We start from the raw sequence: 22,893 nt of genomic DNA, 5'->3' as shown, positions 1-22,893 counted from the left end.
TTTCTCTCTCTCACATACTGGAATATTATTAATGAACATGAGCAATGACAGAAAGAGAGGGTGAGGGTTAAAATAACACTCAGTGCCAGCAAACTGACTGTGAGAGAACATGAATCCTGACAGCACCTGGAAACAAGAGAGAAGAGGGAGAGGGGGAAGAAATGACGGGGAGGAGCAAGAGACTGCTTTCCAGCAGTGTTTCCCAACTTCTTTCTTTTCTTTTCATATACTCCCACAGCCACACAATATGTAAGAGTGTTTGGTTTTAGTTTTTTTTACTGTATTCAGCCTTGACAGTATTTCAAAGAGCTAAGACATTTTATAATTATGTTTTAATTAAATTTAACTTTTTTTTGATGCCACAAATTCTCTTATCACTACTGTTCAAAAATTAGCTTTTAATCTTTTTTTCACGAGTTTTTGAAAAAGTATCTAATGTTTACAATGACTGCATTATATATATATATATATATATATATATATATATATATATATATATATACAGTACAGACCAAAACATTACTATTTTTAATGTTTTTGAAAGAAGTTTCTTCTGCTCATAAATACAGAAAAAAATTTAATATTGTGATATATTATTACAATTTAAAATAATTGTTTTTAAATTTATTATACTTTAAATTATCATTTATTTCTGTGATGCAAAGCTGAATTTTTAGGATCATTATCACATGATCCTTTAGAAATTATTCTAATATGATGATTCATTATCAAAGTTGGAAACAGTTCTGCTGCTTAATATTTTTTTCAGAACATATGATACTTTTTTAGGATACTTTGATGAATAAAAAAAAAAAAAAAAAAAAGAAGCAATGTTTTTAAAATATATATTTTTTTAATAACAATATACACTACTGGTCAGTAATTTGGGGTCAGTAATTTTTTTTTCTTTCTTTTTTTAAATAAAATCAATACTTTTATTCAGCAAGGATGTGTTAAATTGATAAAAAGTGATAGTAAAGAGAATATATTATTAGAATATATATTATTAGATTTGTATTTTTTATTTTGAATAAATGCAGTTCTTTTTAACCTTTTATTCATCAAATATATTAGACAGCAGAACTGTTTCCAACACTCATAATAAATCAGAATATTAAAATGATTTCTAAATGATCATGTGATAGACTGGATGTTACATGTGACACTGAAGGCTGGAGTAATGATGCTGAAAATTTAGCTTTGCATCACAGGTATAAATTATTTTTTTAAAGTATATTCAATAGAAAACTATTCTTTTAAGTTGTAATAATATTTCACAATATTACTGTTTTTTTCTGTATTTTTGATCAAATAAATGCAGGCTTGATGAGCAGAAGAAACTTCTTTCATTAAAAATAGTAATGTTTCCAAACTTTTGGTCTGTACTCTGTATGTATGTATGAATATATATATATATATATATATATATATATATATATATATATATATATATATATATATATATATATATATATATATATATATATATATATATATATTACCAAAAATACAATATAAATATAAAATAGCAACATTGTGAAAAAAAATATTTCAATTAAATTTATTCCTGTGAAAAAGCTGTTTTTTTTTTTTGCATCAATACTCCAGTCTTCAGAAATTGTTCTAATATGCTGATTTGGTGTTCAAAAAACATTCATTCTTATCATTACAGTAGAACACAGCTGTATGTGCAGGTTTAACAAAGCAAAATCAAAATCCATCCAAGTAATCCTGAGGTACGCCTGCCAGACCACAACATTAAGATGTGAAATCTAGTGGGAAAAGACAGGGAGAGAGGGTGCTTTCTGCGTAAACCGATTGATTTCATTCTCAGAAAGACAGACAGAAGAGTTAAAAAAAACGGACTGAGTGCACTTCATAAATGGGCTGACAGCTTGAACAATTGACTGAAAAATAGAAAGGTTGGATGGATGGATGGATGGATGGATGGATGAAATGATGAGTTGATGGATGGATGGATTGATGGATGGATGATGGAATGATGGACAGATGGAGGGATAGAGGTCGATACCTGTTGAGCAGCAGACATACACTCTTAATCTCAGGCAGCTCCGGCCGTGGTGATGAGTGGGTGTGGCTAAAACAAAACAGCAAAATGTCAGTCATCTGTCAATCATCAGAAATACTGCTTAGGTTCCATAACTGTACTATTCTGAAGTACTGTAATTCCAGAGAACACAGAGAAGAATAAAGCATTAAATAAGTATCTATTATCTAAAGAAAGCATGTATTGTTGTTTTGTATCAATGGTAACTTATGGCGCTTTTTCACTACACAGTACCAGCTCGCCTCGACTCGGCTCTGTTTGGTTTTCCACTGTGTAAAAGTTGTACCTGTACCGGCTTCCAGGTACTTTTTTTCGTACCACCTCCGGCGAGATTCCAAGCGAGCTGAGGCGATACTATAATGTGATGTGAAAACACAGCAGACTGCTGATTGGTCAGAGAGAATCGTCACTATTCACTGCGTCATCATTACACGCGCCAGCAATAGTATCCAGATAGTTTTTTCAGCAGTGTTTCGTTTTGCTGCCCTCAGCCTCTCCTGAAACAACGTTTGTCTTCTTGCTGTGAGAAACAGCCACATCCCGAGGTTCAAAAACAACATGCACTCGATTTCCTCCATTGTCCTGTGTGTGTGGGTAGCGGGTGTGTGTCGCGTAGAAGATTACGTCACGGCAGTTTCCTGCAGCGTCGCTATGACAACCAGGTACTATTGTGGAGGTACTATCTGCAATGGAAAACGGAGCGAAAAGCGAGCCGAGCCGAGGCGAGTCAAGCTGGTACTGGTAATGGAAAAGCGCCATTATACAATACATACATAAGGTACTACAGATACAGTAGTGTGTATAGTGTTAGCACTATGTACGTACAATTATTATAATACATAAATGTGGATTATGAATTATTATTCGCTTACAGATTTAGTAATAGACATAAGCTGATTTCTAAAACATTAAATATTCACAAATGGGTGAATCTTGCACAGAACCAGACCAAATCCACTTCCACCCAAAAAAATTATAATAATTTCAGTTCATTTAACAATATTTAATGACTAAATAATAAAAGTAAATATAATATAATGCAGTAACTAAGTAAAAATTAACTAAAACTCTTTAGTAAAAACTAAATATATGTATATATATGTAATTTATTATTCTAAAATTAATTTTTTAAATATAACTTCTTATTACCTTTTTTTTATCAACATGACAGGTTGCTTGACATTCATATAGTATAGATTAATATAATAATGTACATAGCTGTGTCACAACAGACTTAGAAGTGTGTATAGTTGAGGTAAAGCACACTATACTCACAGATATAATAATACTCCTGCCCAACATGGAACTCGTAGCCGAGCGAGAAGGCGCTGTAGCGCTGGAACTTTTCAGAGAATTTGATCGGTGCGTGTGGGGCGTGGGGACGGTTACACTCCCAGCGTTTGAAGCCCAGCTGTGGGTCACATGTCCGGTAACCACGATAACTGACCATGTAGAGCACGTACTGCTCGGCTACGCCTCTCTGGCTGCTGTTGTAGTGAGGACAGTAGATATCCAGGTAGTCATTGACATTCACCTGCACTGTGTAGCCCTCCTTACGAAGTCTGATGACATAAAGGAAACATGCAAAAATGGTCACATTGTGCTCAAACAATATTAGGCATATTTTGGCTTCTTTATACATAAACACATACAGTAGGTCCAGCCAAAATATCAGCTTTATGTATAAGAAACTGCAAAACAATTTCCATTTTCATGTACTCCAATTTTCTGTTCCTTTGGGGCAAATTGGAACAGAATAGGAATTAGGAATTAAAACAATACAAAACTAAAACTATACATCTATACCAAACCTATAACGTTTAAATATAACAACTACAAGAAAACATTTTTACAAGTTTACATTTTTATAAGATGTGGTATTGGCTGTCATGCTGCAGGACACTAGTGTTGCTATAATAACAAATGTGGTGTTCTTATTACAAATATTTTTGACTCTTTAACAAATTGCTTAGTTCCACCTCTTTTGTAAGTGAACTTGGATAAAGGTGTCTGCTAAATGCATAAATATAAATGCATGTTATTTTATTATTCATCATTTATTAATCAGTGTTGGGCAGTAGTTACTAGTAACTATTTACTTTAATAGTATACATTTTTGCAGTGACTAGTAGTGTAACTAATTACTAATAAGATTTCAGTATTATTATTACAGTTAACATCCATAAAACAGCTAGTAGTTACTTTTTTCATGTCTCAACAATTAATTAATTAATTAATATAATGAAAAATCTTATGAACTTATGTGATTTCTTTTACATTTACATTTATTCATTTAGCAGATAAAATTTGATAAAATACTTCATGAAATATAATCGTATTTGGGTTACAGAGAAATTATAGCTACAATTAACTTCAAGCTACACATAACAATTAATGCAACACCTTTACTTAAAAGTCACTAACAATCACCACTGAGTGTTTGTAAAAAACTTCTGACTGCGATCCAATGTAGATTTTGGTCAAATGATGAGACAGAAATATATAGAATTTTATGGGAAAGATACACAATTATAACTTCGGTGGGCCATGTAGGAAAAGTTTTGAAAGTTTTGAACTAGTAGTGTAACTAATTACTTTTGCCAGATAGTAATAAGTAAAGTAATAATATTACTTTTAAAAGGAGTAACTAACGAGTAATAAATTAAATTTTTGGAATAAAAAGCCCAACACTGTCACTGATAATAATATAGTATTAATTGCTTTTTTTTTAATAGCTTTCTTTTGAAATTTCTAGATTTAAGCTTCAGTCATTTTGTGCTTTAGTAATTTTTTATTAGTTATTGTAGATAGTTTTTGTATGACGCTTTTATTTTTATTTCAGTTTTAGTCATTTAATAATACAGTTTCATTTCACTCATTTTAATTTTCATTTTATTTGATATTTAGGCTATGTTTTATTTAGCTTTGTTTTAATTCATGAAAAAAAAGGTTTTCACCTATGAATGCATTTTAATCGTTAAAAGTTCTGGCAGAAGTTTGTATCAGACATTTGCATTTCGGGGGAAGCTCCCTCAGGCCTGTGAGATAGAATGAAGGAGAGCATGAAGCGAGAGACGAGTGATGGCTGTGTTGGGACCTGTAGTAATATATTGTTATACCGCTCCAGTGCGTAGCTCTGAGTCTCTTCCTAGACGACGCCTGATGAAAACGCGCGTAACGCAACGTATATAAACAACGAAGAGCGCTTGGGCTGAGTGAATGCAGCTCTCGTGGGACGTGTCATACTTCAGGCTAGAAAAGTTGCCGTGCAAGTGTCAGAATTCACAACCCAGCCGCGGTCCCTTCTTCACTGCACTCGTTTGCACTGCACAATGTCACAGCAGAAGACACCGAGAGGATGGAGTGAAACTCGGCGGGTTCTCCTAATGGGAGGTTGCAGTAATAACGACTGACCAGCAGGTGTCAGTATTTAGATACCAAATGAATATCAATTTATTTTCCTTGGTTCTAGGTCACTTCTCATGGGAGATTATTATTCAATTATTAAATGAAGATCAAAAACGCTGCATTAACGCCTCTTCCCCTTCGTTTCGCCCCCCCCCCCCCCCCCACAACATACACACACACAGACACACACACTCCTCTCATTCTATTACTCCGTCTTTCTTTAAATTGCTAACATGGTGAGTGAGCGCAAACGTTTGCTACATCTCATTATAATGCCACACCCCTCTACACACACACACACATGCGGGAAAAAAGTAACACATATAATTAAATAAAATAATTAAATAAAAGTAATACAAACATATGTGTGTGTGTGTGTGTGTGTGTGTGTGTGTGTTTTATTATTCCAGTAATATACTAATCATTCAATAAGTGATAGGCTAAAATGATTAACCGTTATAACCAATTAGTTAATTGTTGCAACAGAAACACTGTAACTTGTTGTTTTTGATCAGTTTATTAATAATAATAATAATAGAGAATATTCACCAATCATGTAGCATGTGGACACAGCATATTAAGTAGTCACAGTGGAATATGCTGTTAAAAACTAGGCTTTTGAGCAAAATGTAAACATTAAAAAAAAAAAATATTCATGAAATAGAAAAAAAGTATTATCATAATCATTGTTTTATATATGTAATCAACACATAAATTCTAATGAAATAAAAACAAAAAGCGATTTTTCTCTTTCATTACAAACTTCTTTGGAGTGCAGGGATGCTGACAGTACAATCTAAGAAGGAAGACTGATGGAAGGGAATCTGCAGTTGTGCTCATGACCATTAGCACAACATAAACAGAGGAAATGCAACCCACCATGGGAGATTTTAAATCATTAAAAAATGATTCTGAATATTTAAAAAAAGACTGCCACACATTTCCTCCTAAGCTTAAAGGAGTTTCCTCTCGGTCTACAAGAATAAATAATTGGAACTATTTAGCTAACATTTGAGCATATACATACACACAAGATTCACATGATTGTACTGTATATGTGAGCACATGCATGGGGCTGTGTGGATCCAGGATGCAAGATGCTGAGCTGGGCAGTAAGGGATTTTGGGACAGCAGGTTAGAGCAAGATCAAGACCCAGTGGATCAATGTCACTATGAGAAAGAGAGAGAGACAGAGACCAAGCTTCTACAAGAGAAAAAAGCAATAATACCATCTGAAACACAGCTACCCATATAAATATTTTAACTCACTACATTAATCATATGTTGCAAGTCAGATCAGATTATTGGTCCATTTCTTGTTGTAATCCTCATCCTTTCCATGTAGAACGTAAGATGCATATTTCTCATGGTTACATATGTGTAGAATGATTGTGCCTACAGAGCATATTTATATAATGAGTGAAAAAGAGAGAGATGACAGAGCTGAATCAGCACCAAAGGAGAAACAGCAGCTCTCTTCTCTTCCCTCGTTGTTCTTTTCTGCTCTTCTAATTAACCCCCTCAATTCGTTTAATTAAAGGAGAGCATCTGTCCTGCGAACAGTTGACAAAACACATGTGAGGGGCTGGTTAACACACACAAACACACACACTTACATACATGCTGCGCTTCATAAAGGAGACATGCAGATCCACTGATGACTGTGGACTAAAAGTAAGTGTTTAGTTAACATACAGACCTCTGCATCGAGTCAATTAAGAAGGATCACATGAGCAATAGTGCTGTTCTAAATATCATGTGATTTGTCCGGTGGTAGTCACAGCTGCACTGCTATTCAGACCAACATCATGATTGTATACAATAGTTCAATAAACAAGAAGTTCATAAGTACCTTACATTTTTGATACAATTTAGCAATTTACCATGTATTGCTCTGTGAATGAAAATAGTTCAAAATGAAGCCAAACCATTCCAAACCATTAAATGATATAGTGACTCACTCACTTGCTAAATCCTGAATGAATCTGTTTTTGAACAAATCGCTTGAGTAAATGATTCAATAATTCAATTTTTATATGATTCTGAATGAATCAGTGTTTCTGAATGCATCAAATTAATTGAGTAAATGCTTTAATGACTCACTTATCACAATCCAGAAATCAACGGTTCTGACCATTCTGGTTTTACAACGAATCTCTTGAGTAAATTATTTAATTTCACGTTCCCTTTCTGAATAAATCTTTTAGTTTTTTAAACAAATCAATTTTTACATTCCTTGAATAAATGAGTGTTTCTAAATTAATCGCTTGAGTAAATGATTCAGTGACTCACTCACTTGATACATTCCTGAATGAATCAATGTTTTTGAACAAATTGCTTGAGTATATGATTCAATGACTCAATCATAAAGACAGTCACCTGTTGCCATTAATGTAAACTCGCAGAAAAATCTGCAAAACCAATGCAGAGACTGACAGTCTGTCATGTGCAAATATGGTTTTTGAATGCAACTTTACTAGAGTAATTTAACCAGTTTATAAAAATAAAAAACTTATATTATTACTTAAACCTTTTAATTATTATTTCATTTTCCTATAAAAGCTTTGTATAGGCATTTATACTGCATGATTTGTTGTCATGTCATATATATTTGTTCCCCTCTCTCTCTTTTTCTCTTCACTCATTTCTTTCCTCCTCTACAGCAATAAATTATGGAAAGGTTATTAAATTTAGAGGCATCATAGAGCTGTTGGAGCCGGCTCACACACATGCATGTGCCCGCAAACGTGCCACATGCCACCCCAAAGAAATTTAATCGCAATTCCACTCTTTGGAGCCAAACAAACATTTACTATTCAATGGGTTTAGAGCAGGTTTTTTAATCAGTCAAACATTCTCAGAATCAGTGCTTCAGCCGAGAGAGAGGATGAGTGTGTGTTTGGTTTTAAATCTGCTAAGGAACTGATATGTGTCAGTGGGGGGAGAGTTCAGCCGCTGTTACCTGCTCTCAAGGCCAACCTCATCACCAGCCCCTCACATCAGCAGAGTGTGTGTGAGCGTAAATCACACACACCTCCACTTGCTTCCCCTCGTTTCAAAGCCCATTTGCCACAGGCAATTAGAAACCAACCAATCTCTCGCTCTCTCCTGTTTTAACTCCTCTCTGCGGCTCATTCTTTACATCTCACTCCTTTCTGCTGTTCTCCTTCCTCTTCTCTCACTCTGTATCAGTGCAGTCACTCAATGTCACAGCCCTGATGGCGAGTTTTAGCCTCTGAACTGTACTAATCCAACAGATAAATTCATACTCACACACACGCTACACATTGCAACTTTCTGACGTTGGTTGATAGTATGTGAAGTTTAAAGTCATTCGGGGAGACTCTGTTTATTAAACAGAGGGTGCAGATATGATTTTCAATAGACACAATATTTCATCTTTTTCAGTATATCAGTTCAGTCTAGCCATTTTCGACTTTCTTCTCAGTCACCTCTATACAGAGACCGATGAACTGGCATTACACACACACACGCTGGTCCTCGCTTTACTGTTTATTACCCCCTTTCTTCTGAACAACAATGAGGATATTTCTCTCTTGCTCTACTCTGCATCTTTCCTTCACTCCCTCGCTCTCTTTATTACAAGTTCAAGTAAGTTTACAGAACACAGCTCCCCTCTGAGCAATGAAGAGAGAGAATATATGCGTCTGTTGGGCCTTGTTTTTGTGTGTGTGTGTGTGTGTGTGTGTGTGCGTCTCTGTTTATTCTTGCATGTTGTTATATATGTTATTATATCAGCTGGGGGCAGCTGATCTCCCATCATTCACCTGGAAAGCAAAACTTTTAAGGTAAATGATTGCTCAGTTTAGTATCATTTAACTTTGGGATTATGCATGCTTGACATTTTGCCAAAGCCTGTTAATTATGTGTCATGTGTTGTTATGGCCGCTAGCCACTGTCCTGCTTTATGAGGCTGTCTAAAATGTGTTGATTAAGCTATGTTGGCCATATCGAGCACAACAGTAACCACCCATTTTGTCAGCTGCCTTGGTTCAGGAAGTGTTTTCCCATTGATTTTCTCCACAGGGTTTTTTATAAAACTCTTCAATAAAGAGTTCTAGGCTATGAACAAAACCACCCAGCTTTAAGATGAATCACAACCAGTGGCAGTGCCAGGATGTTTTCACAGGGGTGGCCAGGAAGGGGCTCAGCAACCAGACTGGGTTAGCACAGAAATCTTCATTATTTCAATATGAAAATGTGTTTGACTACAAGGTACTGGACTGTTTTAGTGCCTAAAACAAAACCAAATAGATAAATAATACTGAGTGAATATGACAATTTTTTTTATTATTTCTCACCTCCATGTATTTTAATAAAGGGACTCACTATAGCTTTATTGCTCAGTCAGCTTCGGTCTGGTTCTGAACACCTCCAAAAGCTTGTTCTCCATCATCACATACTCATGAATGAGACATCCATGGTTCAAAGTTTAGTCAGTCTTCACTGAATTTCATATAATCAATGAACTATATTTCTATCATACCTAAATTGAACTCTGTAGGAAGAAAAAGGGGGAAACTGTTCTCTTTCCCATGTGCAAGAATGTAAAAAAGGCAAGAAGTCAACAGCACATAAATGGCAGAATATAAAATGAGTTATTTTATGCATTTAAATATGGTTTTATTTTCATACTTTTCAAATTAACAAAAAAATTGTGCATATTTTCTAGTACAAGTGCACTGTGCTCACATTTACTTGTATATTAAGTTACAAATAAAAAATTACAAATCAGTTTTCGCCTTATATTGTGATCTCTAATTTCACAATATTTTAGTACATGCATTTGAGAGACTTTCTTAAATGTGATGCATATATAAATACATGCATGGTCAAGGAAGACCTATGTAATAACTTCCAGACTTAATAACAGCAGACAGCACATTTTTTGCTAAAGTCACCTTGTGACGAGTGGCGCAGGGCCGAGGGACATGGGAGCGAGGCCGGTGGAGTGATTAGAGATGAGCTACACCTGTTCGACCCGCCGGTCTCGAGGCCCATGGAGGAGATGGAAGGATATAAAACTGGAGCGACGACAGTGAAGGACGAGAGAGGACCAGGCCTGGGATTTTAGTTGTGTTTTGGTTTTATTTTGCGCGCATCAGTCGTCCGTGAGGGGCTGATGCGCTGCTTTGTGTTTATTTTGATCATTAAAGTTTTCTGTTGATTGTGCGCCGGTTCCCGCCTCCTTCTTCCCGATGACTAGGAAGTGTTTTATCATTACAGTGGTGCCGAAGCCTGGGAGAAGGAGGGACGCGCTGCTGAAGATCCCTCGCCGCTGTGGTGAATCCGCGGTGCCATCGAGCAGGCGAGGAGTGTGCCGCCATGGACGCTCGAGGCGGTGGGCTGGAGCGAGTTGCCGGGGACGGGCGAGCTCGCTACCGGCCGCCCACGATGTGGAGAGACGGCTGCCGTCCGTGAGGGAGCGGAGGAGTCGGCGCCGTTCGCCAGGTGGCCGGAGCCTGCTGCCATCCGCCGGAACGGGGAGGAGCAGGGAACGGGGGACTCCTGCCGGCTGCCCAAAACCGGAGGAGCCGTCGCCGTCCACCGGGCGGCGGAGGAGTGTCGTGCCGTCCGCCGAGGGCCGTCCAGTGCCACCGCCAGGCACCGCGGAGGAGATCACCCAGCTGGTGGAGGGCCGAGCAGCAGTGCGTCTGGGAACCGGAATTTTTTTTTTTTTTTTTTTTTTCTCCTCTCTCCCCTCTCTCGTCTCTGTCGCTCCTCCTTCCATCTCCTTTTCTCTCGCCTCGCCTGTCCTACCCCCAGGTTCCCGCAGGTCCCCGTGAGCGGTCCCCCCCGGAGGGAGGGGGGGGGGGTAGAGCGCAGTCTCGGGAGTACCCCCCGGCCTGCGATGGGGGTATGTGACGAGTGGGGCGGGGCCGAGGGACATGGGAGCGAGGCCGGTGGAGTGATTGGAGATGAGCTACACCTGTTCGACCCGCCGGTCTCGAGGCCCATGGAGGAGATGGAAGGATATAAAACTGGAGCGACGACAGTGAAGGACGAGAGAGGACCAGGCCTGGGATTTTAGTTGTGTTTTGGTTTTATTTTGCGCGCATCAGTCGTCCGTGAGGGGCTGATGCGCTGCTTTGTGTTTATTTTGATCATTAAAGTTTTCTGTTGATTGTGCGCCGGTTCCCGCCTCCTTCTTCCCGATGACTAGGAAGTGTTTTATCATTACACACCTGTTTTACAGATCATTCTCCAGAGAAAAAAAGACATTAAGATATGTTCCAATATCCACAGATCTGCAAAGAAACAATATGAACTCAAACATTAACAAACATTAACAAAAAGATTTACACTCCAATGCTTTTTTCCCCAGTATAGTCTGGGGCTTTAAATGGATCCCTAAAACAATCTGTTAGACAGTCAGAAAGGAAGAAGGGACAGAGAGAGAGAGAGAGAGAGAGATTGAGGCAGTGGTCTGAGCTGGGGGTTCCATTCTAAAAGCATTTGGCTTCAGTACTGGCCATGTGCCATGAATTAAAATTGAATTAGCATTGACTGTGTGAGTATGTGTGTCTCAAGGAGATGGATGATGAACGACAGAGATGGATGGACACATTCAGGGAAGTGAAGGGAAGGAATGAAGGGAAGAGGAAGAGGAGAAATGCAAATGAAGAAATGAACGACAGGAACAGAAGTGAGAAACTGGGACAGAGAGAATAAGAGAAGGTGAAACAGGACGTTGAAATAAAGAGAGAGAGGACACGTCCATCAGGCTTAAGTCCCAAACATACTCTTCACTAGTGGGTCCCAACTGGTTTCACTTCAACACACAAATGTGTTGAACAACTTTATTTCCAAAATATCGAATTTGGGTCACATTTAACATTGGAAATTAAGCTGTTGCACACATCTGTTTACTTTAGTGTGATTAAACTAAGTAGGCCTAATCCTAAAACAATAAATATAAATTATATATAACTTAATGAAATCTCTTCTAAATTAGAATTAATGACTATTCTTGACAGCCAAAACTTAACTGAACAAAATATTGAGGTTGACTCAAACCATGTTTATTCTTGTTGCAAGTAAACAAGTCTTCAAAATTCGTGTGGACTGTATTTTCTTTTCTCATGAAATGTGCAAAAAAGTGTAATAATTCAAATTAAATAATTGTTTTTTTTATATATTGCTACTATACTGAAGCCAAAGCAAATTATTAAATATATTATCTAGAAAATAATTTTCTACCCATATTAAGAGGAATGTTAAGTTTAAATCTGAAGAAAAGCATTTTCAATTAAACTTATACATTTGTTATGAAATTTGTTTAAAAAAACTATCTATCTATCTATCTATCTATCTATCTATCTATCTATCTATCTATCTATCTATCTATCAAATAATGGAATCAAATAATGAATCATGGTTAATTAATTTAATATATCAACACTCTCAGTTTTTGTTAATAAAAAATACGCAGCACTGTCATAATTACAGCAGAAATACCAGAGGAAACATGAAGGCCTTTGAATATTAAGTTTAAGTTATTTAGCTATTTTAGTGCTTCAACTTAAAAAAAAAAATAAACGAAAATATGAAATGTGGGCAACTAGCTAAATTAAAAAACCTTTTAAACTATTTTATTTCATGTAAATATGTTTATACATTTAGTTTTAGTATTAGTTGACAATAATAACCCTTGGTCCCGGACCAAAGTTTGCATAGGAGACTGTAAATCAGGGTTCCTCAATTAATGATACCAAGCCAAGGGACACTGACCTCAACCTAGGCTATATATATAAGTGTTATATACTATAACACTGTGTGTCCCAAACAAACGTGACAATAAAAAGTAACAATAGATATTTTACCTCAGATCTTGCAAATAAATTATGCTAAAGCAAACAAACTGTGAACTCACTGCGAACCAGAATCCATAACAAAGATGGTTCCACTCACTGACTCAAAAATTTTCAATCCATTTACATCTGAATCCTCTATTTTCAGTGTCCACTTTTCTTTACTTGACAACACTCGCCATGTTTATGCTATAACATCATACTGTTTATTTACACTGGACATGACAAAGCATTGCAAATCGTTTCAACTTTGCGTCAGCGCATCATAAATCTAACGATTCAGCAGGGGATTTTTCACACAGCGCTGCACCGCATCCAGTGCAAACCACATCACTGATTATAAGTTCTGTTGTATTTCGTCACCCGCATCCAGTGTATACATGATGTAAATTAATGTTACTTTCTGATGCTGCGTTTGAATATTCATGACATTGTATTTGAAATTATCGCGGGCCAAAGATTTTTCTCTGAGGGACCCTGCTGTAAATGTTCTTCTATTTCAGGTCTTTTTGGGTTTCATTAGGTTTCAAGTTAGTGAAATGGTTGAAGGTTTTTTCTTTTCTTTTTTTTACCCTTAAAAAAATAAACATCCGCCTTAACGGCACAAATATTTGGAGGCGACTCTATCACCTTCCTAAGGTTTGTTAAGGCCACTGAGCACACATTTGCATACTTGAGTCGAGCATGTTTCTGTCCTTGGAGAGAAAGAGCCATTTGAGGTATTGGGGATAATATACAAAAAGACTTAAATGAGAATTACGTATAAATGACTCTTTTCTAAAGGTGCTGGAGGACAAAACAAATTAAAAGGCAGAGTAAATGAAAGACTCTCTTGAACTTCTCAGCTTCAGTTAATCTCCTGCACTCTCAATCCACTAAAAACGACAAACCAGCACACCTTTATCGAGCTGTAGTTTCAAAACATTAACCTCTGACCCTCACATTGATCCCAAAAGAACCCACATACCTCATCATATGTACGCACACACGTGCTCCCACCGTGTGGCATGTTTACAGCCCTGGATATCGGTAGTTTGGAGGCTCTTATGGACAATCAATACAGCGGTTAAGAAAGGAGCAGATTGGAGCAGTGTAATGGTCTCAAGTACTCACTCTAAAAGCGCTTTCTCCGAACCTGAGCCAACCCACTTACCCACACACACAGATGCAGGGCCGTCATTAAACTACATTTACACTCACACTAACACTATTTACACAGTTGGGTATCAGTCCATGAGCAGCTATGAACCGAACAAGATGCAGGAAGAAACGTGTGATCTGTGGGTTCAGTATGTCAGAGTTTATTCCATGATCACTTTCTGCCAGCCAGAGTCCCAGAGACACGTGAGCCGGAGTAAATGGCACAGGAGTCCACTTTAAGTGTGTGTTTCCATTAACCTCGCTGGCCTCTCTCTTCTCCCACACGTCTAATGTTGCCATTTCCTCTCGTGGAAGATGTGAAAGTGTGTAGCAAGATAAAATGAGCAGGGAAAGACAGTGTGCTTGTTTGTTTGTGTATGTCTTTCTGATAAATAATTGAATGTGTCTTTTGCCCACCAAATGGAACATTGTTCTGTCAAACAACGCAGGTGAACCACACGACTTTGTTTCTTTGGCCTCTCTTTACTTCTTTTTCTTTCTTATCCCTGATAAAAAAAATAATAATAAATAAAAACTTCTATCTCATCTATGTCATTCGTCTTTCTCTAAACTCATTCCCTTTCCTTTAATTCACTCACTTCTGTCAATACACCACTCCAGATAATGGTGACATCTGTCTATCATTCAGTCTGTGTACTCATATATATGTATATATATATATATATATGTGTGTGTGTGTGTGTGTACAGATTTAATAGGTTTCAGTTTAATTCAATCGGTTTTATTTTAGTTTTATGAATTAAAAGCTAATTGACTGCTAAAAGTTTCTTTTAAAAATTCACTTTAGCATACCAATATCCTCTTCAAAAGGTCCAAAGGCCATAATCCAATTCTTAATGTAGAACATACATTATGTTAAGGCAATACATTTTATTTTTTTTTAGATAGGAATTTATTAGCAGAGGTTTATTACATCTGTAAATCAAGTATGATTTATGATTCATGTAGATGATGTGGTCTAAAATACAGAAAAAGAGCTTATTCGTACAAAATACTGAAACCGTAGCCATACGCACAGTTATCTCCTTATTTATTTTCCTCACTTTCCATTGACAGCCTTCCTCTTTCTCAGCTAGAGGTGATGAAAATTTAATATCAGAGAACAAGAGAGAGTGAGGGAGAGAGACACTTTTCAGAGCCCCTTTATCGTCCACTCCATTCAACAACAACAACAAAAACCCCATCTTCTCCATGTACAACTCAAACAAGTTCACATTCCTGATAGTAAAGTGCAAAGCAATGCCAACCTAACTGCAGGAACACAGAGACGAGAGAACGAGATAGATGTGCTGGAGAAAAAGAAGCGATTCAGAAACACTAATGAAGAGCTGATTTTGGCACAAATGAGAAAAATAAAGACAAAACAGAGAAAGGAAAGAAATATTGAGGTGTAATGGGGAACACGGAATGAAAATGTGAGAAGCTTCACCTTATAATAAGATTACCAAGATAACATGTTACAAAGATGCAATAAAAAAAACTGCAAAAGAGAGATAAACAGTCTTTCATTCATGCTGGAGGTAAGATACGGTACGATCATATGGTAGAGTTCACAAACACAGTACACACAAATAAACACACACACAAAGATGTCAAAGTTTCTGTTATTTTCTCTGTGTGCCAACAAATGTATCATTATGTTTTCACACACAGTATAAATCATACTCATCTTTCCTCATCACTCATAATGACACTTTTACATCAGTCTCACCACTCAATTTTTATCCACTTACAAAAAAAAAGCATCATGCTACTATATGAACTTCTCTGAAGGGATGCAAAATATAGCTATATCATATAGCAGCATATTTTCAATAACAATAAATAGTGTAGATTTAAATATGCATGTTAATTTCCCTCTTATTTACATTTTTACTTAAGTTCATTTACATTTTACCACATAAAGCACACTTTCTAGGTTACCTGATAACATATTCTTTCCTCAGCTTGAACCATAGAATGCAGTTCCTTACAGGGCTGCAAAATGAATCTGGTCCCGCCAGATTGTAAAGCAAAATGTGATTGGTTATAGCGAGAACATGCTACGATTGTTCAGCAGAGTGTGGCTGTTATCTGATTGGCTTGACTTGACAGTGGGTGGAGTCCATGCATTTGTGGATTGTCAGTATCTTAACACTAGACATTTTTCAAAATCCACAAATATGCCCAGCGATCCACAAATACACAGAAAGCCATTCACAAATGCAAAGCAAGTGATCCACAAATATGTGCGGTGATCTACAAATGTACAGGATGCGATTCAAAAATGAATTTCCAATTCCAATGAGTTTGTGAAATAAAAAGATGTTTGTGAATATGTTTTTTATTGGAAAATCTCATTTTATTTATTCGGCAATATGTTTGGTTTTTGTTAATCTCTTTACATTTATTTGTGGATCATAATGTAATTATTTGGAATAATGCAACAATTCTATCTCCATATTCTTTATAGGTTGCCTCATACAGTCATTGTAGCACTGTGCTCTTTTATACGGCTCACATAAATCCTTTTTCTTTATATGCAGTCTGTACCTTTGCTGTATCCTTGTTAGCTCAATTCTTAATTTTATATTTCACTTTTTTTTATATCTTTGCAGTATTTTTTTTATTTTGTCCTTTCTTTCTCTCCCTCCCTCTGCGCTGTCACTGGGCCATATGTAAAATATCTGTTTTTCTTCTGTGCATTTCTCATTTAACTCCCTCCTTATCTCCTTGGACTGACCCCTTCATCTTTCCCAGCCTCCCTCTCTTAGTTTCCCTCAATCTGTTTCTCTCTTCTCTGTCCTTCACTTGGCCACTTTCAATCTCTGTCCGTCCTTCCCTCTGTCTGTCGCATAGCTTGATTTGCAAGAAATCCAGCAAAACTGGTGTGGCAAATTTTCTGTCATTTATCGAATTAATCAAATCAGATTCTCATAAATCTAGCAGTGTTTTTATTAAGTTGGTTGTCTGGTAAATAGTTATCAGCTAAAAGGTTAAAGCTCTATCAAATTTATAAATAAATGTACCACCAACACTTAACCGAGGCCTAGAAAATGTAAGATAATAATGCACTTGCTGAAGAAACAATGCCATTTTAGTTTGTTTGGCAAGTCTTTGACTTCTTTTATCGTGGCTTGTGATTTTTCAGGGCTCGTATCTGAGCAGTCTGCATTACAGATGCAATGCTGTACCAGGTGAGCTACTGAGCAAGTTTACCATTCTAGAAAAGTCATATAGAGCTAATTATATGATAGAATTCATGCACTATGGTGATAAAGTACTAAGCAAGGAACTGGTAGAAAAGGAATTGTGAGAGGAAATAAACAGAAAATATCAAGATCACCGAGCATGAGAAAAGCAAAAGAGCTCTTGATATCAAATGTCACATTAAAAATGTCAAGCATTACAACAATTTACTGATGCATAAAAATAGATCATGATAGAGAATGTACAAACTGGTCCGTCAAAGTGACAGATAATGATTCTACTAATCCTGACGTGGTAAAATGAGACCCTGTACCTGAGACACAACATCACAGGAACTCACACACAAACTCTCACTATCTAAATCCCCTTCAAACATTCTGTCTCCCAGTCGACGGTTTCTATTTCTGTCTCCATTTCAGTCATATGACAGAACACTCACTTTACCACAGTGAGGAGAGAGTCTGCGGTAATTAACTCTAATTAGAATAGCTCCCCTAACAATACAGTTCCCTTTCAGAGAAAGAATGATTGTGTCTTTGTGTGTACATGGACTGGAAAAGCGGGGCAGCTGTTGATGTGTGTCCGGAGGTCATTTAAAACTGTGAATCACCTCTTTTTGCACAATTTGGTTTGGCCTTTAACGTTATCCTGCAGTTCACTTAAAGGGATAGTTCTCCCCAAACAAAAATTCTGTCATCATTTACTCACCCATGTGTCATTCCAAACCTGTATGATTTTCTTGGAACACAAACAAAAATGTTGGTAAGCAAACAGTTTTGGTTCCCATTGCCAATTTTCCATATAGTGAAAATTGATGGGAACTGAAACTGTTATAGTAACAGTATATGATGACAGAATTTTATATTCTGGCATCATTTACTCACCTTCATGTTGTCCCAAATAAGTTATAACTTAATTTCTTCTAAGTAAAAATCTGTTTTTTGTTTATTTATTTTTTTGTCCATAAAATTAAAGTGTCCACAATGTTGTTTTTGGATGCTGCTGACTTCCACCGAATTGGCAAAAAAATAAATTCAAAATATCGACAAAAGGTCATGCTTCACAGAAGAAATAAATTCATATAGGATGGAAGGAGATGCGAAAACAGAATGATGACATTTTTAATTTTGGGGTGAACTATCCCTTTAAATACTTTTATATAGCAGCCTAATACATATATAAGTTTATTAAAAAAAAAACTACTTAGTGCACTACAGTCGGAAAGTCATTGGCCATGGATGTTCATTTGTGGATGTTTGTTTCCTCCTATTTTAAGATTTAATTTGCAATTATCCGTGGATAACTTAAACAGGTAGCAAGAGTTATGCCAAATATTTAATACTTTAAGAGGATTGTCTCTTAAACAGTACTGTTGCTTTAAGAGTGATTTCTTGCTGTGTGCATTCATACAAATAGTTAAGTTCATTAGTTGATCGATTTTAAATGTATAAAAAATTAAATAAAATACATTTTAATATCTGCCTTTTATTGGCCATACATTGAAAATAATGATCAGTATCGTTAAGGCTTTTTTTGAATCAGAGCAGTCTAGTACTTCAGAATTCAATATTTGTATTGTTGTAACTGTAGAACTGTCTTCCAGCTAATTTGAGAGCCTTGTGCTATAGTGTTTTGAAAAGACATCACAATTCAAAAGAACAGCATGTGGTGAGATGGAGAATATTTTACCAGCGGACACATAAACACAAAGACATCCTCTAACTGTATGCACAAGCAGACATTATGTTCTCTTTTTCAGAGTTTGTGCCTCCAATCTATCAGACACAAGGCTCAGGCGAAACATTAGAAGGACCATAATGATGATCTGTGTCTATTGCGCTGATTTTGACTCCAGGTTCTCATCTGTTCCCCAGGGCTCTCACATTAATGTGCTGGATGAGATCTTCAGCAATGATGAAGCAAGCAATGTCATCGCTGCTGAGCCATCACTGAGAAATGAACAAGAAGCACTTGAATCCTGGCATGCCGGTTTTCCATTCTACACTTGGAGTCATATGCATACGAGGCCATTCTGGCTCCAGCATGCCACAGTCGCCTGAATTCACACTCGTAAGAAAGAAACTAAGAGGTGCTCTAGGATTTAATTAAATATTCATGAGGATGTCATATTTAAATGAGTACTTTCTTCTGTGTATTTATGCTAATTTTAATAGAACATCTTTCAGCACAGTATTAATACATGCACATAGATGTAATTCACAAGAGGATGCTGGCAGACTGATTTCAGCACGAATATGTCAATAGATATAGGCTTATAAAGAACTTTTAGTAAAAGATCAAACCAATATACAGTACCTGTCGCACATTTGGCTGTAGTAAGGAATCAATACCCATACAGACCAGAGTGTTATTGTACACCAAACCTAAAAATAAAATGAATCTTTTTATTTTCAGGAAGACTTTTGTAAACAAATAAAAAAAAAATTCTTTCTTTCTTTCCTCGAATAACTTGCTTGTTTTAGAAATAAAAATCTAATTATGTTGGTTCCTCAACTGATTTCTTACTAAAATGAAAAGAAAAAAATATATAATAATAAAAAAGAATTTATATAATTGAATAATGTATATAAATCACATAATGTCTAAACATACAACATCTATCAAAACCAAAGCCTGAAATATATTAAAATATTTGTTATCTTTACTTTATTTAAAATAATAATAATAATAAGGATAATAATAAACATAAAAATAATAAATTTGTATTATTAAAATCAAAAAGAAAATAACAAAACATGTGTTTAGCATGTGAAAGAACAAAAATATAGTAAGGAAAAACCTCTCAGTTTGTGAAAGGTCAAAGTTTAAAATGAAATATATACACTGCTAATTTCATAAATGAATACTCAGCACAGTTGGACTAGCACAGAAGAGTAAGAAAGAGAAAGAAAGTGAGACAGATGGGTTAATATGGGGCATAAGAGGCAGAAGGCGAGGAAAAAAAAACAGCAGGTCAATATATTGATATATCATGTCTTTCCCACAGTCTCTCTCTCTCTCCCTCCCTCTCTCTCACTCTCTCTCTCTCTCTCTCTCTCTCTCTCTCTCTCTCTCCAGTATGCCTGTCATTCCTATTTTTGTTTCTTAAGCCGCCATTCAATTAAATCTCAAAATCACTTTTATTTGACTGTCTTGGCAGTCTGTAATACATTATTGTCTAAGAATAACCTCAACAGATTCCCTCTGAATGTATCACACTCCTTGTCACACCATCTATCCAGTGAAAGCGACATTCAGCCCATACTGTGGTGTTTTTATTATGAGTATGACCCATACTCAAAATTCATGCTCTGCATTTAATCCATCCAAAGTGCACACACACAAACCGGGAACACACACCCGGAGCAGTGGGCAGCCATTATTCAATCAATCAATCTATCTATCTATCTGTCTGTCTGTCTGTCTGTCTGTCTGTCTGTCCGTCCGTCCGTCTATCCGTCTGTCTATCTCAGTGCCATAGGGTCTGGGTAAATTCATGCCTGCAGTAATTCAATTTAATTCTAATCATGAAATCCACTGATGGACAGAGAGACTGGGAGAGAAATAGAAAAAAGTGGGACAGAGAGAATAATCACACTTTGAGCATGATATTCAATCTCTTTTTCCATCATTCTCTTTTCTTCCCTCTCTTTCTCTCTCTCTTTCCAGGTCTTGGTCTTCCTCTTTTGTTAGAATTTGTCTGCTGAGAGCTTCAGTAAACAGGCTCAGACTCATATTCTGTAATTCCTCAGTCCAGGGAGTTGAAAAAGATTGTCAGTGAAAAAGGTTTCGATTTCACGTCAAATACATAGGATGAGTTTACGTACATAAGCTCTGTAAATAGGTTTCGATTTCTAATTCTCAACAGATGTGCACAGTCAGACCCCTCTGACCCACAAATCCAGCTTTAAATACTCTGACACAAATTCCTCCTATAATGCACACACACCCACACCCACACACACACACACACACAAGGGAAATCATTGCTGTGCATAGTTGTACACCTAAATGGTTAGCTCTTCATGAGTGCGTGTTTCACCACTGAGACTCCACAAGCTACTGATGGCACTGATCCCATCCTGCTTTCCCAGGAGTGTATCCCTCCATCCCACTGAGTGCATGTGCATGTGTGTGTGGCTCAGATAGGGAGTCCGACTTAGCAGACCAGAAAAGCAAATTACTCTGAAGTTCACTTTGATGACTTGTTAATTTGATTGGTCAAGCATACGGTGCGAGCATGCGCGAGCGATTAGTCCATAATATGATTATTTTCGTAAGAATAGCAGTGGAATAGAGTCACACTCCCAGTCCGGTGAAGCATGAAAAACCTGTTTAAAAAGCAATTCCTGTGTGCATACACACACTTTAATTGTTTCATTGTTTTATTATGATGCAGAGTGCCATCCTTAATGGTGGCTCTGAGGTGAAGTGAGCGATTGAATGGACACGGTTTGATGCCATTGGGCCGAAAATAGGAGTGATAGAGTCATTCCTCTTCCGCATATTCTCTCTATCTTGAGGGCTAAACTAAGCGAGGCCGTCATAATCAGCTGTGTCATATGGAGCAAGAATGGCACTTTATAACACACACTGCACAGTTTACAGATAAACACATTAGATTCATATTTCACCCTCCAGCAAAATGAGTGCCAATCAGCACTGCAGAGAACCAGAGGGTGTGTGTGTACTAGAAGCAAGGATATGGATCATTTATTGAACATTAAAAGTCTCAGACTAGGCATGGTAAAAAATAATGCCCAGAATGCTTCGTGCAGGAGCGTGGCATAAGTCGCAAGCGACCGCATTCGAAAAAAGAGTGAAAATAGCCCAAGGTGCTAAAAATCTGATTTAAATATTTATATATCTGCAGTGCATGCTGAAAAGTCACACCTATGTGGTGAGCGCACAAACACCCCACCCACGGAAAGAGCGAGGATAAAGTTTGTTATTGACTGTGGCCCGGTCTTATTCGGCGCACACCTCAAAGTAATCTTTCTAAATATTTGATTACCTAATAAAATTTTGCTGACCCCATTCTTTTTTTTCCATTATGCATAGAAATAGTGGTCAAAATTTATAAAGGGAGGCATTGAAACAGCATCGCTCTCTCTCTCTCTCTCTCTCGCTCGCACGCTCTAAAAGATATGTATAATTTAAATGGAAAGATTAGCTGTGTGAACAGGCGGTCCGCCCCAGCAGCAATGATCCCACTCTGCTGAATCAATACTCATC

General features: G+C 36.8%; 2 protein-coding genes across 3 annotated transcripts in view; both read right to left on the bottom strand.

The window, feature by feature from the left end:
* LOC132102990 (protein S100-A1-like) overlaps positions 1-22,893 on the bottom strand; it is a 207,260-nt gene that overhangs the window by 98,430 nt on the left and 85,937 nt on the right. The gene's annotated exons all lie outside the window — the stretch shown is intronic.
* LOC132102984 (ephrin-A3-like) overlaps positions 1-22,893 on the bottom strand; it is a 54,621-nt gene that overhangs the window by 7,404 nt on the left and 24,324 nt on the right. Inside the window, exons 2-3 of one of the 2 annotated variants that reach the window (XM_059507760.1) lie at positions 3,344-3,630; positions 2,039-2,098 (exon numbers count right to left, since the gene is read on the bottom strand). In XM_059507760.1, coding sequence (XP_059363743.1) covers positions 2,039-2,098; positions 3,344-3,630 — 347 coding nt within the window. Of the gene's footprint in view, positions 1-2,032; positions 2,099-3,343; positions 3,631-22,893 lie in introns of both variants that reach the window. The other variant, XM_059507759.1, reaches the window with a different exon arrangement.

Source organism: Carassius carassius, chromosome 24 (assembly GCF_963082965.1).
Source record: "Carassius carassius chromosome 24, fCarCar2.1, whole genome shotgun sequence".
Lineage (NCBI taxonomy): Eukaryota > Metazoa > Chordata > Actinopteri > Cypriniformes > Cyprinidae > Carassius > Carassius carassius.
This window is presented reverse-complemented; position numbering and strand designations above follow the sequence as displayed.